At 38.8% G+C, this 15623-nt stretch overlaps 1 protein-coding gene across 6 annotated transcripts in view; it reads right to left on the minus strand.

The window, feature by feature from the left end:
• Positions 1-4793: 4793 nt before the first annotated feature.
• MED15 (mediator complex subunit 15) overlaps positions 4794-15623 on the minus strand; it is a 30356-nt gene continuing 19526 nt past the window's right edge. For 4 of the 6 annotated variants that reach the window (XM_050906383.1, XM_050906381.1, XM_050906380.1 and 1 more), the window contains 9 exons: positions 10666-10808; positions 10216-10343; positions 9181-9315; positions 8722-8785; positions 8487-8553; positions 7882-8042; positions 7511-7677; positions 6515-6613; positions 4794-6358 (listed from right to left, as the gene is read on the minus strand). In XM_050906383.1, coding sequence (XP_050762340.1) covers positions 6222-6358; positions 6515-6613; positions 7511-7677; positions 7882-8042; positions 8487-8553; positions 8722-8785; positions 9181-9315; positions 10216-10343; positions 10666-10808 — 1101 coding nt within the window. In that variant the 3' untranslated portion in view covers positions 4794-6221. Of the gene's footprint in view, positions 6359-6514; positions 6614-7510; positions 7678-7881; positions 8043-8486; positions 8554-8721; positions 8786-9180; positions 9316-10215; positions 10344-10665; positions 10809-12093; positions 12098-15623 lie in introns of all 6 variants that reach the window. The other 2 variants (XM_050906382.1, XM_050906379.1) reach the window with 2 other exon arrangements.

Below are 15623 nucleotides of genomic sequence, written 5' to 3' on the forward strand. Positions count from 1 at the left end.
AGGGCAAGAAAACCTTTTTTGTTCCATCAATGCTTAAGGAATCCACCTGTTCCCATCTCAAGCAGCTGCGCTGCAGCAGTGATACTCCCATAAAGCAGTACGGACTGTGCACAGCAGTGAGACAGGAGAGAAACCATTTACTAAACAAATACAAGAGCACCCACACATGTGCATGTAACAACACATTCATGGCACATTCAGGACCAGTTAAACACTGCACAGCTCAGCTCCATCACTGTCCAGCACTGCCACACTGCTGCCTTGGCTGATACCACTGGGACAGGGTGAGGGAGCCGCCCAGAGCCCCCGCATGCACCTCCCCAAAGCTGGTGCCACTGTAACGGCCCTGGGGCAGGCCACATTTCATTCACACACACAAGGTAAAAATTATGCTTACTTTTTTCCAAAGTTCTAGAGAGCAAGGGAGTCCCCTTCTAGGTTACTACCTCCCACATCATGGTTTTTTTGTTTGGGTTTTTTTATTACAAGCTCTGCTGTTGGCTAATAGAGAATCTGAAGTTCTGAAACATAAACCAAATACAGTGCTGAGAATGTTGGCGGTTGGATTTTATTTTACATTCCAGCAGTAGAAATATTTACTGCTGTCCTCTAGAAGCAAGTCTATATGCTGTCTAGCAACTTCCATGATACTACTATATAAAAGGTTGACTTTTTTTTTTAAATGAAGTCATGTGCATCTCTATGTTAGATACCTTCATGTGATATCCCCAGCTTATCATCACAATACTTAACCCCCCATGATGACACAGGAGTCCAACACTTGACTAAAAAGAGTTCCTCAGTAAAAGATATGTCAGGTTTCTGGAGGGAACACATTCAGCAATTGAATAAAATCCATCCCTCAAAACATCTCTAATCAATCAAGGGTGGGGATCTCAGTCAAGTGTCTTCTTATTAACAAAATGGCACAACCCAGGGTACTAAACAATAAAAAGCAGATGTTTTCACACTATTTTGTGATTTCAAAACATCCTTATTTCCCTGGGACTAAGGGGCTCCATTTCCTCACCAGCCTGTTTCTGCCCTCGGAGCATGGCAAACAGCAGGCACAGCTCTCTTTTTCTCCAGATAACAAAATTTCTACTGCATCTTCTGCAATGACCAGTTCAAATCACTGTTCAGCATGTAAGACCACTAAAAAAAGGCACGACTTACTACCTTTGGGGTAGCAGAAATATCAGAAATTGGTAAAATGTCTTGTCTGATGACCATTGTGTTATGTGGCCTCATTACCATTAGTTTTATCATGCACATTTTACTAATCATACTGACATCAAAGTGAACCATTTAGAAACACATACAAAGCTAAATTTGGACTGCTACAAAACCCACATTGTTTATGGTGAATAGTGAGTTTTCCGGAAAAACAGCAGAAAGGCATGTTCTCTCTCTTCCTCAGTGCATCTGAAATAATGTTTGGAAGACATCCACAAGAACAAAAATGTTCCAGGAGACTACTAACCAGTGAAATCAGGTAAAGAAATGCTTCTAGAAATCTAATATTCTGGAACCAACTTAGAATAGCTTATGTGGTACTCTACTCTGAAAATCTTCCTTTTTAAAGATTTTTTTTTAATTAGTTTTCCAATAAGTTTGCAGGAATTTAAGTGGAAGTCAGAGGTGCAAGTTCTATAGGTAAAGGCCATCTGGAACTTCTGAATCTAGAAAATGCTTCTGTAAAGGATGCTGTTTGAGGGTGGGGGAGCAGAAACACAACACAACACAAAAACTATGGTCTGGGTATCCTGTCATTCACACTTCCCAGCAAGCAACAGTATTACTGCCATTTCAGGTTTCAAGGATTTTTATATCTTAATTTTAGGTATATAGCTATGCACACACAGACCAAGTTTTAAACACAAACCATTCTGTGTTTTAAGACTGCTCCTCATATTTTTTAATAGTCCTAAACCAATGAAGAATAGACACTTGTCTTCAGATGAAGATTAACATACATAGGTATCACTTGTCCTGTTAGATAATTTTTTAAGGCTACTGCAGTTAGAAAACAATGCATTGAGGAATACAAGTCTAAAGATTGGTCAGGTTCAAATTGGAGGTCAGTCCCCTCAACTGGAAAGCATTTCCCAGAGAATCAGAAGGTTGTTTATTTTAGTACATTCTTCAGTATGACAGAGCCCATATCCAAGCACTAACCACTATGACAATCTGCAAGATAGGCGATTGCTGCCTAAACAGACACGACAGTAAATAACACAGAACAAAAGAAAGCAGCCAAGAACAGTTAGTTAGGACTCTTCACTCTTATTATCTCTCTCCTCCAGACAGAAAGGACTTGCTTGTCTTACATAACCAGTTTTAGCAACAGATCTGCAGTTCTCTTAAAGATGCGATTAGAGTAAGGAATGTGTTCTACCACTTCTTTAAGTGGGTTGTTCCAAAGATTGAATCACTCTGTGAAGACACTGGCTATTTAGAGTTTGACTGACGCTTTCTCAAATATTTACATAGAAGATTCAAATGACAGGAACTGCACTGCTTCCTGCAGCCCCTCTCAAATATTTCGTGCTTTAAGGTGCCGTCCATATGAGATATTCTCAAAAAAAACTCAGATCTCATACAGGTGAGAAACAGAGAGAGGAGATATGGTAATACTTAATACCTCTTAAGAAGGTAGCACTCATCAGAATGGAATCAAAGAATTCTTTTAATTTAGTCCACTGATATGCAAATCAGTTACGTTAGCTCACGTTGTCAGCCTTAGCTGTATTGGCTCTCTAGTACATTTCATGCCTTTTATGGTCAAATTTGGCCCATAAAAAAAATGATCTACAAGTCAAAATTGCTTTTCCTTTGCACAGAATGAACCAGGTCAGAGCAGTTTTAACACTACATTCTAGTAGGAGTCAATAGTTTTGGAAAATGGAGAAAAATACACTTTCCTAAATTTAAGCATCACCATATCCTGTAAGATAACTATAGTACATTAATATTAAAGCATAAATATATTCAGTAGTATACTGGGAAAAGGATGAGTCCAGAAAACAACGGCATGGTGCTTCAAAACAGGAAGATGTATTAATTAGCACAAGAATTCCCAAAAGGGGTGCCCGCAAGATCGTTTTGCCCACGTTCTGCTCTTAAGCATCCAGTCTCGAGAGCCTAGTAAGAGCGAGCAGCCCTGGGGAACCAAAAGGCAGGACGTGTTGTGCTAGGCTCGGCAGCTACTGATGCACCTGCTGCCTGGCTGTACTAGACAATGCCAGGGTAGCTCATATAGCAAAGATATGAAACTAGACTTTAACACAGAAAAGCTATGCCTCAGATAAGTTTGGAAAAACAGAAGAACAGCCAATCACACAATATCCTTGTTCCATGAAGAAAAACAGTAGTTCATTCAAAATACCAAAACTTTGGGGAAAAAAGTTCTCACTGAAGTCTCATCAGCCAGACAGGACAGTCCATCACACAATCACTGAGCTCACCAGTAGGGCAGTAATCCTAACCCAATACCTTTCCTAACTGAAAAAGAAATGGTTTCAGGTGATCACAGTAACATTGATTTGCTGCATTCCTCTCAGCAGTCTGATTGCCACACCAGTGCCTGTTATAAAAAAAGGCATTTTGCCACCACTGAAACAAACACTAGTGAACAGCTTTGTTGAGAGACAGAGGAGAACTCAGGCTACTCAAAGAAGCCATCTTCATTGAACCGCACTTTAATTCAACACTCTTTCTCTTCATTTTTGTTTCCTTATTACTGCTTTGAACATTTACATTAAAGTTTCATGATAGATTCTTCAATTGCTACTGTCACCTCATTTCCAGTAAAAGCTGATTATGAATTAATTTTGTATGCCATTTGTTCAAGAAAGGAAAGGATTAGACTTGCGTATTTCTGATTTCATAACAGATTTGTGCATTTCTGAAAGACATGAAGCCCTGAATTTTTCGTAAGAGGGGCATTTTCTGAATTCACTTTTAATGCCCCAACAGCTGGCAAAGTACCCAAACGTTAATACTAACTTACTTCCACTTTGGTGCATCTTTCCAAGGATTTGGGAATAAGCTTGTATTTTTTATTTTAGCAAGATCTATAAGCAGCTTATAACAGTTTGCCCATCAACAGAAAAGGAAGGCAGCTATATTGATACACAGCTCTTGATTTGACATGTTGTGGGTACATGACCCACTTCCAGTTTTCATGATTTATTTCCCAACTGAGAAGTTGCTGTATGTCAGGATGCCTACCCCACCCTCTTAGTCTAACATCTCATTACATCTTGTTTGAAGGGAAACTGAAAGCTACTGCAGTGACAGCTCTGAAAACTGCACTAGGAAAGTTACTGTAAACCTGAGGGACATGCATGTTTTGCATCTATTTCCAGATATGTTTTAACCAAATTGTTAAGAAATAAATGCTATAAATGTCTCAGTGTTAGACCCTAGCAATAGCTTTAAAACCCCCATCTATTTCTATCCTCATTTCTTGGGTTATGACTTAATTATGTATTACAAACTGTATCAGTGCCGCTGGTTCTTTTGCCTTAAGGAAAGAGTCAGCCATGTAACAGTACCAGTTAAAAAACCTACATCTTTCATTTGTGGATACCATTACTAATCTCTCAACCAGATCTTCCAATTCACTATGAGGACAGTAAAGACAGAGTTGCATGGGATGAAGAGCCATTTATGATTTCTTCCCCTAACCTTCAAAGCATATGAGTTTTCACTTACCATAGAACAAAGTTACCATCATCCAATGGACACAACAGAACTGGTTTCTAAGGATCAACATGGGAAGAGCAGTATAATGTTAGCATCCAACACAGGAATAATAATAAATTTATTACAATAGAAACAAACAGATAATGCATTAGTTCATGTACAAAATTCTGCTGCCTCAGTCAGTGCTTACTAAGTACCCACATTTAAAAATATCCTAAAACTGATGACACCACACAGATTTACGAAGGTCATAGCAATTTCTTGACACTACTGTAAGAGAGCCCAGCTACTCTTTAAGGTTTGCTGCACAATACGGGGAGATGGAGCAGGATATAATGGGAACATCTGAAATTTGAAATTCTTCTGCACCAGGAAATTAAGAGTGAGCAACTTATAAGCATGGGGAAAAATAAAACAATCCCACTAGGCATGAAATTAGAGTTACTCACAGCAAATATTTTCATTAGAAGTGCCCAACAATAAGGCAGCTGATGACTGACTTGAGTGCCCATCATTGCTCAAGGCACAAAATATTAGTTGTCAGTTCTACTCCTGAGCTATGTTGGTTTTTTCCTTTTCTTTTTAACAAAAGGATGTACCATAGAAGCATTTTCTAAGATGTCTCTCTGAGGCATCTGGCTTCCTTAGGGAGTTGATGCAGTTCAGTAAAAGAAGAAATGTAGCTACAAGCCTGCTGGATTGGTTTGTGTTACTAGGGCTTTATACTATTGGTTTTTTCCCCCCAACCTTTACGTACACGTTTACTGAGTTTACAGAGGAAGTCAGTGTGCACATTAATATCTCTTCTTTCTCATCATCTCACGCTTTTGGAGAAACATGTGGTCCATGCTAACCAAAAACCATTTATACAAAGTAGTGTTTAAAATAAGCTATAAGATACTTTTTTTGCTCTATTTGGTTCCCCACCCCCAAGTATAATTATCCAGATTTATCTCACATATTTGAGGGATGCCTTAAAAAAGCTGTAATTTATCCCATCTCTGGGCAAAGCTAATAGGCAAAAAGATTCCTGCAACCACTGAGAAGTTTGCAAGCACATTCTAGTTGCAGCTAATTTATTTCTGGGGCAGTATCAGGTCACAAAACATACAGTGTGAAAGGAATACTGGCACTGAGCAAACTTTGAAGCAAATTAGGACATTCTCTCCCTACTCCCTCTTATACCAGAGACTCCCTGATGGAAGTCCACAAATAATTTCTTCTCTAAGAAGACAATAAAAACTCATCCTAATACAGTCTCAAGAACCATATATACACATTTTGTATATTCAAAAATGCTGGCAAAAGTCCACAGAGGCAGAAGATAAAAAGCATGAAAGCTAAGTCTAACATCAGGTTCTCTACTGAACCTGACACCTAGAAACAAAACAACATAAGGCTTCTTTCTTCTGAAGTACCCTCCCCAAAACGCCTGTGATTTTCCAGTGGCATGTGGAAGAGGCCAGCTGTTGAGACCTTCTTTCTTGTTTCACCATTTAGAAAGTGAGATGTTATGCAGCAGAGAGGCAGGCCTGACGAATACTTTGTGCCCAGGTGTTTAAGAGTGCTGTGACTGAATGCTTGTCTGGAAGTTGCAATAGTTTTGAAGTCATGTACCGATACACTGACTGCAAAAAGGGATTGGCTGCTGGAAAAAAACCAAACAGATAAAGGGAGTTATAATAAAAATAAAATAAATAAAATTTTAAAAAAATAATAAAAAAAGAGTAATATTAGGTGTTCACATTTCCCCACTATTACCACATACACATGCCCAACAAATGTCATGCTAGCATCCTCATACCATACTGTCTAGGGTTTTTTATCCACAGAGGGCTCTGATCTGGATAGTCCGCTGGAACGCTGAGCTGTAGTGGTGGGACATTTGGAAGATTCTTGTCATCTAGAATGCAAACACACTTCCCATCAGAACAAAGCATTCCTTGCTGGACAGAGGGGTTTTTGTGCACAATTCAGCTTGGTTTCTAGCCTCTGAACCCCAAGGAGGAACCAGGCTGTACATCTCCATTTTTATTGGAAGGCAATCTCATTGCTTACTTTAACAACACTCTTAAATTCTTGGAAGAAAAGCCTGGCAAACATAGCTCCATCTCTTACATATTTCCGCACCTTGCCAATCTCACCATTTCATCAGCTGAATTTCACTAAGTTAGACACCTCATTTTTGAAAGTTAAGTGCCTTATGTACTAATATTCAGGACAAAAACAGTTCAGATTTCTCAAATGAAGGGGAGGAGGAAAGAATCTACTTTCCCCATTGGAATCCAAGAGCAAAACAAGTTAACAGACTGTAACACTTTATGATTATTCAGCTGAGACAAAAAAAAGATGCAATCTGAATTTCTTTCTTGAACATACACCATTGTCAGTGATCATTAGTACAAATTGAAATAGACCCTCCCAAAAATTAACTGAACATTTCTCTAGCTCTGTCCTAGTTGTTGGAGGCAAAATAATTCTCACATATCAGCATAGGTCAAATCAGGAATCAAGATTGCTGCTAGTAACAAGTAATTTTCTAGACACTAAATGAGATTACCAATTGCAACTTCAGTGCAAAGAAAGGATCCATCATTGTGAATGAAATCTCCAGGTGTACCCTGAAGCAGGCTGTGTAGAACGTCATGATTAAGCAGTGCTATGAATCTGGTAAGTACAGACTTCGTGCAGAAGTCACAAGTTGGCAAGATTTAAGACTGTCAGCAAAAAACTCTTCAGGTTTCTTCAGTAAAGCTCAGCACTTCTTTCTGAATTCAGCCTTTAGTTTCTTCTTGCTTACCTAGCTTGCATATGAGATGAACTGTGCCATTATTACTGCAGTGGGAAGGGTCCAGGTTCACCAGGAATTTAGGATTTAATCTTGCAACTTCCCCTTGTAAGACATTTGGTATGGTCTGTCTTTCATCCTCTTCATATTTCCGTTTTCGAGGGGAAGCAACTGGGGCCCTATATAAAATACAGTCCACAAAAGGACTAGGTGAAAATGTCATGCCAACACTGCATTTGTCAAATATTTTACAGGTATAAAAAGGAAAGCTGTAACTCACACCCAGCCATAAACCCATCTGTTCTTTTAACAGTTTCTACAAATAAATATTTTTTCCTTAAATAATGAACATTTGAGACAGATAGCAGGTCAATAATACATACGTGATCGGTGGTCCGTGAATTGCAGTCATAGCTGGCATAAATGTACGGTAAAGGGAATGGTTGAAGACTGGTGAACGGATGTTGGCCAAAACAGCATCCAAAAGTGGCTGACACAAGTACTGCTGTTTGGTGGGGGGCACTGGGGGAGGTGGTGGAGTAGGCTAAAACACAAGAGAAGTCCCTTTTCTTTTAATCATCACCAAAAAAGAAGTCTCTACTATTGATTCTGCAAAATTTTATAGCAGTAAACTCCCAATGCATGAAATGTAAAGGATTCTCAAAACTGCATACAGTAACACTGGGGGGGGGAAGCCGCTGGCAGCTTTCATTTAGGAAGTCTGTCCTGAAATCAGCTGCAAAAAGTTCATAGAAAGAATTACTCAAGTCTTTGCACAAAGCACAAGAATTTGAAAGTTCAAAGATACATACAAGTGACTTACACGAAGTAAATGCTTGCCCATTTTTTTCCTGTTTTCTTATTTTGTCCAACCTTACTTGAAGTCTTAACAGCATGAGCAACAAGAAATGCAAAAAATTACCTTGCCAAATCACAAGACCTTTTGGAATTAATAGCTTATCTCTTGCTAGTGCAAAGCATTACATACCACAGCCATATCATTTTTCAGCTTCTCCAGAGCAATTTCGCATTTCTGCAGTGTCTTCAGAGGGCACCTGTAGAAAAGGAGAAATTTCATCACCACAAAATGGTCCCCTTGGCTGAAGTGTTTCTGCTATCTGAGCCCCACAGACAGCCTCAATGCCAACATGGCTGGATGCTAAACAACACATTTCTGGAAGAGCTGGGGAATCTGAAGTCCAGCCAAAAGGAAAAAGAGTTACCGTTTTGAAGGGTCAGTCAGGATATCTAAGAGACTCTTCATTTTACTCAGGTCCTTCTTCCTGTCTGAAATAGTATCAGAGAGACAAACACTGACTACAAGAACAGCTTCCATATTGGCAGACAGAAATACAGTATACTGTTAAAAGTGAAAACATGAGCCAACACTGAAGAAAGTAGTGAGGATCAAAGATCTTTCATCTAATCATATCCATTGCATAAGCTCTATGTGTCTCAAAAACATCAGAAGTAAAGGAAAACTGACGGGAATTTAAGGATGAGGATTTTACCCACTCTTCACAGTAAAATCTTTACAGTTACAGGCAAGAAAGAGCAACTAACTTTCAATGTCATTTTTAATCCCTGGAATAGAAACCATCACAAAAAGCAAGGTACTGCTTCTTTCATCAGAAGAGATAGCTGACAGAGTGAAATGCATGACTAAATATAGGGAACCTCACCTTCATTTTTATCTATTTTATTGATCATCCTCCGGAGTGGCTCAATGTATTTTGATAGCTGTTTGAGTTTCTCCAGATACTGTTGCTCCTCTGACTGGCTAGAACTGGCTGGACTCATGACAGAATTCGGATTTCCTGGCAAGAAGTAAAGACTGCATGTCACAGGGATGATAAAAGATACTGCAAAACAGCATTCTTACATTTCAGAATCTAGATCTGAAAAGTGGCACTCTCAAAGTGTAGCTCACGTCAAACATCCAAATCCACAATTGGATGCCCTCCACAGTTTAAGCGCTTGCCCAACCCTCTAGTCTTTGTGTAGAAATAACATGTTCTGTGGACAGAACAGCAATTCCCATTTAATACAGTTTTTTTCTGAAAAGGTCCAAAGTTTCAGATACCCATTTTCTAGGTCCTCACTTTGCCTTCACTCTGGTGCATTAAACACTAAATCAACACACTGAATTTGCTGCAGTTTTCCTTAAGTTGGTGCTTTCCAAACTGCAGGGTACACAACACTGGTATGAGAAGGAGCCAGTAAGCTTCTGATACTGTGAATGGAAGTTACAGCTTATTACATCTGGGAGAGAGAAGAGCACAAGTGTCAGAGTACACCTAGGAAGGTGTTTTGGAGCAAAGCAGCCTGCCACCCGTGATTAAGTGGTTACATCCTTTACAATTGCATGCTGTTGCTAAGGGTTCCTTCCTGCATGGAACCAAGGAATCATTATGCCTCTATAAACTTGATCCATTAAATTAAGTATCATTCTTTTTTCAAAAGATTGGGGAAGTTAGAAAAACCCATTACATAGTTCAGTGATGAGAAAAGAGGTTTCAATTGATTTTGATTTGAGATATCCATGTTGTTGTGTTATGTGGCGCATATGACATGTTCACTACTTGCAATGCTGGCTGCTTTGTAGAGCTCTTTAAAGTTTACACCATGCCAAACAATAACAGGTTTCCTGGGAACTATCACAGTTACCAAAACATATCCCAACTCATGGTCTGCAGTATAGTTCTCAGATCATTTACCTGGAGTGTTTAAAGGACCTGGGGATGGGACACTAAAGTTCTGAGGTGTTCGTGCAGCTGCTGGGCTCTGGGATGGTTGTGGAGACGGACTGGGGAGAAAGCTGCTGGGTGATGGAGCTGGGCCAGAGCTGAAAAATAAGCATAGAATCAAACCTGCCAGAATCTGACAAGGAAGCATGATCAGCCTGTGAGAAGATATGCTTTTAGTAAGCATTGTTATGGCACTCTGTAGCTCTACCAGCAGACTTGGTGACGATTTCATACACAGCTTCTTTATTTAAAATGGGGCTTTTCAGAGTGTATTTGGCACAATGCCACCTGTGCTCTCACAGAAGTTGATATTAAAATTCATTCACTTCAATGGAAACAGAGTAAGATATATTGAACGCTTCTGAAAACCTCACCCTTACGGCACTGACGAAGGTCCTCAAAAGTTGCAGTCTAGCTCACCTGACATTCGAATTTGGCTGAGAAGTTGGCTGGCCTGGCTGAGGAGATGGCTGCGGCTGTGGTGGCGGAGGCATTGATTGGGGTGTTTGAGCTTGTTGGACAGGAGATGGGGATGACATCATGGTAATATTGTTCTGGCTGACCTGAAATGTGGAAAAAGATAAGATCAATAACAACAAAAGGGAGTAGAGGATGGGAACCTAACTAAAAGGCTTTACCTACGGAGAGAAGCATATCCTCAGGCCTATAAGAAATGAAAGTGTTAGTTTCCTGTTCTCCCCCATAATGACAGTCCCATAATGACCATGTATCACTCTTGAGGCTCTCAGGGCAGTACTTCCAACTTTACTAGAAATAACCATTAAAACTGCACATAATTTGAATAACTGTATAATAATTGGTTTTCATTTCCCAAACCATCATGTTGCAATTAAAATGTCAGAAGTGCCATCTGAAAAACCTGCACTTTATTAGAACTAGAGTAAAGAAGAGCAGGAAGAAAAGACAGTTCTAACTTGAGAATTAACAGCCATAAAACCCCCTCCTTATTTTGACGTTTTAATTACAGTCTTCAAAGGTCTGTCAGACTTGCTGTAGCTTCCCAACTGGTTTTCTTTAGCAGGAAGGAAGAAAAAAAAATATTAAGTAAGCCAAACCATCATCATCTTGTTTAAATATTCGGCTCTGAAAATCTGAGTGGAGATAGAAACACTCCAAACTGCACGGCTGGGTGGAAAAAAAATGAAGTAGCTTTCTGACCTTTGGAGAATGATGAGGTGTGCCTAAAGGACAAAAAGACGAATAAGAGCATTTCCAGAACAGCACCAAACTCTGGGTAACAAGTAAGTTTATTCTGTACACTCTGAAGTGCCAGTGCCAGACAATGCTCAAATTAGAGCAAATTCTCACATTTGTTCTAATGGACATTTTTGCCCTTGATCACTTAAAACCAAACAAAAAAAAACTGTATCGTGGCCAGGAGCATGGTATAGTAATGCAGATATTAAGTGATCATGTTTGTTTAAGGCACATGCAGAGTTCTTATGACCTGAGGCTATAAATAAATACATACAAAGATAAACTGAATTAGCCTGCAGAGGCCACATATTGTGACTCAGTAACCCATGCGTCCATTCTGTAAGTCACTGATTAGCACCTTTATGAATTAACCACTCTGTTTCCCTCAGTCTAAACCATTTTGAAGCAAAGGTCCCAGTAAATCCGCAAGTCCCAGACACTTCATGGGCACTGCAATTTCGTGTCGTCCTTCACTCACTCGTTAAATATCCATCTAAATCACCCAACTGTTTCCAGAGGATATGATATTTAGCACATTAAGTAAGTATTGCATGGTCTACTTTTGCATGTACACACTGAATATGACAGGAAATGCTTTGCTTGGAGTATCACATTACAGCTATGCAACACTCTGCTAAAAAAAATAAATAAATGGGCCCAAACAATCCCCAGCTAGGTGCAAATGCAGAACTACTAAATTTGAAGATACTCGTTTATCATCCATTAAAGTATAGTTTAAAATCAAATGCAGCCTGACATGCTATGATTTTAATTTTTTTTTTTCAATCTTCAATAATCCTATTATCTTCGCAATCTCTCCTACGAAGATAATATCTAGAACAAGTGAGGCTGAAATGATGTTTTAAGTCAGCTATTATATCTTCCTTTTCTCCATACTCAACAAATACTGAGATTGTGCTTACTGTTTTTCATATGAGGTACGTTCTTTAACAGCATGTGTCTCCTCCACAGGTGGAAAAGCATTTCTGAGATTGAAAAGCATAGTCTGCCTCCCACAGAAACTAAGCATCTCACCACTGTTTGGAAGGAAGCTAGGATGAACACTGCAAAAAGCACTCCCTGATTTTTTAACAATTCTATTTATCATTCTATTAAACAGCAAGTGATTTAGAACTTACCCATATGGATGCTGCACCCTTTTTTCATCAAGTCAAACTAAGACCACTTTTGAGTGGTTCAGCACTTCCTGAAAATCAGGCCCCTTTTAAGTGTCTCAAGTTGGTTACATAAAATTACTTCTGAAAACTTAAATCCTTGTGTTTTGGGAAGGAAGGAGAAAGATTTCATTAGGTTTTTTGCCAGATTTAAGCTTCTGTATCTACTTCAACACCAAGGTCCCTTCACATTAAGTTACAAATGTTGCAGAAAAGAAAAGAACATGCAGCATCCACTGTGCACATAAGCATAGAATGAATCAGATCTTTTTTGCATTACCCCTTCTCATTTAAGTACATGCATAGGCAAGCAGCTTTCCTTCTTGCAACAAGCTTGCTCTCTGCCACCTTCATTTCAGAATACCAAAGGCTAATGTCTAATATTAAGCAAAATTGCGACATTTTCAAAAACATGCACTCAGAAGTATGCAATTCTGAACTTACTGCCTTACTTTTCTTTGAAAGCAATTAATTTCCTACATAATAATTTCAGATGTCTTTCTATAGAACAGATCTAAAGATGCTTTCAGCTTTAGATTTCTATATTGTTTGAAGGACATGGATTAAGATTATAACAATTTAATGAAATTTCAACTTCTAGGGAATGCTCTTTCCAACTGACTCCCACTAAAAAGAATGCTTAAAAAAAACAAAAAACAAAAATGCCAATAAACCCAAAAGACAAAAAAACCCTCCCTCTGGAGCTTTAACTCCATTAAACTCATTTATCTCCTCATTTAACTCCAGAGTTAAGCCATGGTTACTGACCATTTGTATACCCTTCATCTTCAACATATATAAAGAAATGCAATTAGGTATTTTTTCACTGCAGGATGAGAGTTTCTGCATCTACAAGCATATTCATGGACAGCTATCACAGCCCACTGAACGTGAATTTACTCTGCAACCCTACAGTGACCTGATCATGACACCAAGCCCTAATTTTCTGAAGTCTTGCCCAAAAGATATTTAGGCTTGCATGGCAAAAGTTTGCACTTAATATCCACTAAATCAAAGCTATTCTTAGTGTTTAGAGCACACCATGCTGGAAGATGAACTTAGCTATGAGGCCTACCTCCAGTTTGCTGAGTCTTAGGCAAGGAACGGCACTCAGGAGATAAGGCTAGCGAGAGCTTTTCAGAAGCTACCAGTAGCAAGAGTGTACAATATGCAGAAGCTAATGGCAAGCAAAAGGAGACTGCAACAAGGAAGTGATGGGTAATAATGAGGAACAGTAGAAACACTTTTAGTCTAAAGGAAAACTCAAGAAAGCATTTACACTACTGTACTTACAGTTTCAATGTTAAGCCAGTAAGCACAGCCTTGCCTGCTCTGTTGCAAACTGGGTTTAAAGTTCACCGTTATACTGCTTTACATGACAAAATGGAAACTCTGCAGAGCTTCAAATAAGTTCAGGTACAGGTTTCCATATTCCCAGTGAGGCCAGTATCCCTTACTTAATTTTAATATTAACTCAGTTTCACTTTTTTCCTATATTTTCAGTTTGCTGAAGATTTCTGTGCCAACAATAAATTAGAAGTTCATACTATGGCAGACTGCAATAAATTTGTAGACAGAACTTGACGGTTTTGACACTACAAATACAGGAGAATAATTGGTATTAACACATTAGTTATCTAATTGCTAAAGCAAAAGCTAAGTATTAGATTAGTTCAATCTTTTAAAATTTCAAGTTTCTTGAGCCAATCCAAATATGTTAGATGAAACTTTTCTTAGCTGTTCAGAAGTGCCACTAACATTGATTGTAGTTCATGTCTGGAACTATTCAGGCACAAACAAACTTCAGCTAAGAAAAAAAAAGTCAGTTCCAATTCTCTGGCCATTCAAAAGACCAGGAGACTGTGGAATACAATGCCATATCAGTAAATATACTCTTTTGATTGAAAAGACCGTAATAGCAAAAAAACCCCAACCAAACAAAAAACCACTGCAGAATCAACTGAGCCTTGCGATAAAAAAGGACAGACTGACATTTTTGTCATATGGGGTAAAAATACAGACACACAGTACTGATATCACATCTGGTCCTTTTGTTGAAAGAGATTCTTCAATGCAATATCAAGATTCTTTTCTAAAGAGAAAAGACACTCTGAACTACTTATCACCAAGTCTAAATGACTTTTGATACTGTAGTCAAGGAGATGACAGGCTCTTAAATGAGTAATTAATAACCAGATACATGCTACAGCCCTTTACTCCTCTTGTGAACAGCTGCAAGGGCTCTGATGACAAGGAAGTTATAACATATCCAACAGACATATTATTTAACCTGAACAAAATGTTTTGGCAGACAGAACTAGAGATTCATGCTGATCCAGAACTGTCAAGTATATGGCATGTCAGACTGGCTTTAAAAACATGCTTCCTGCCACCATTAAACCATGACTGACTCACTCATCCTACTACCTGCTTAGGAGCCATTTTCACTCCAATCATTGTTCATAAACAAATTTCCTTTATTCTTCCACCTTCTCCAGTTGTTCAGTCTTCTATATCATTTTCACAATCTTTGGCATGCTACTGAGAGCACTCCTTGATGGCCAATTCACTTGGTGTCAGAAATCAAAGCTCTCAATAACCACAGACATGACAGCACTAAAAGATCAGCCCATGGCACTGAATGCTTAAACGAGATGTCTTTTGCTATGACTCAAATATTAAATACAAGCCAATCTAATACTTAAATATCTATCGGAAGGCCTCATCGTCAAACCAAATACTGTGAATACTTCATATGGGAGATGACTGTCTCAGTATATATAAACTGCTACAGCAAATAAAGCTTAAAGTAAATTCTCCTTTTACTCAACAGCTATGCCTGGGTTTTATTTCAGTTAACACATAAACGACGACCTGGATTGAAATGACCATCCATCTTAAACCAGAAACAACAACAGATGTGTTTGCCTAGGTCTGCAGAATCTTTCTGGTCCCTGTATCTACCTTAGCAAATTCCTGAGAAGC

This window comes from Gymnogyps californianus, chromosome 16 (assembly GCF_018139145.2).
Source record: "Gymnogyps californianus isolate 813 chromosome 16, ASM1813914v2, whole genome shotgun sequence".
In the NCBI taxonomy this organism is placed as follows: Eukaryota; Metazoa; Chordata; class Aves; order Accipitriformes; family Cathartidae; genus Gymnogyps; species Gymnogyps californianus.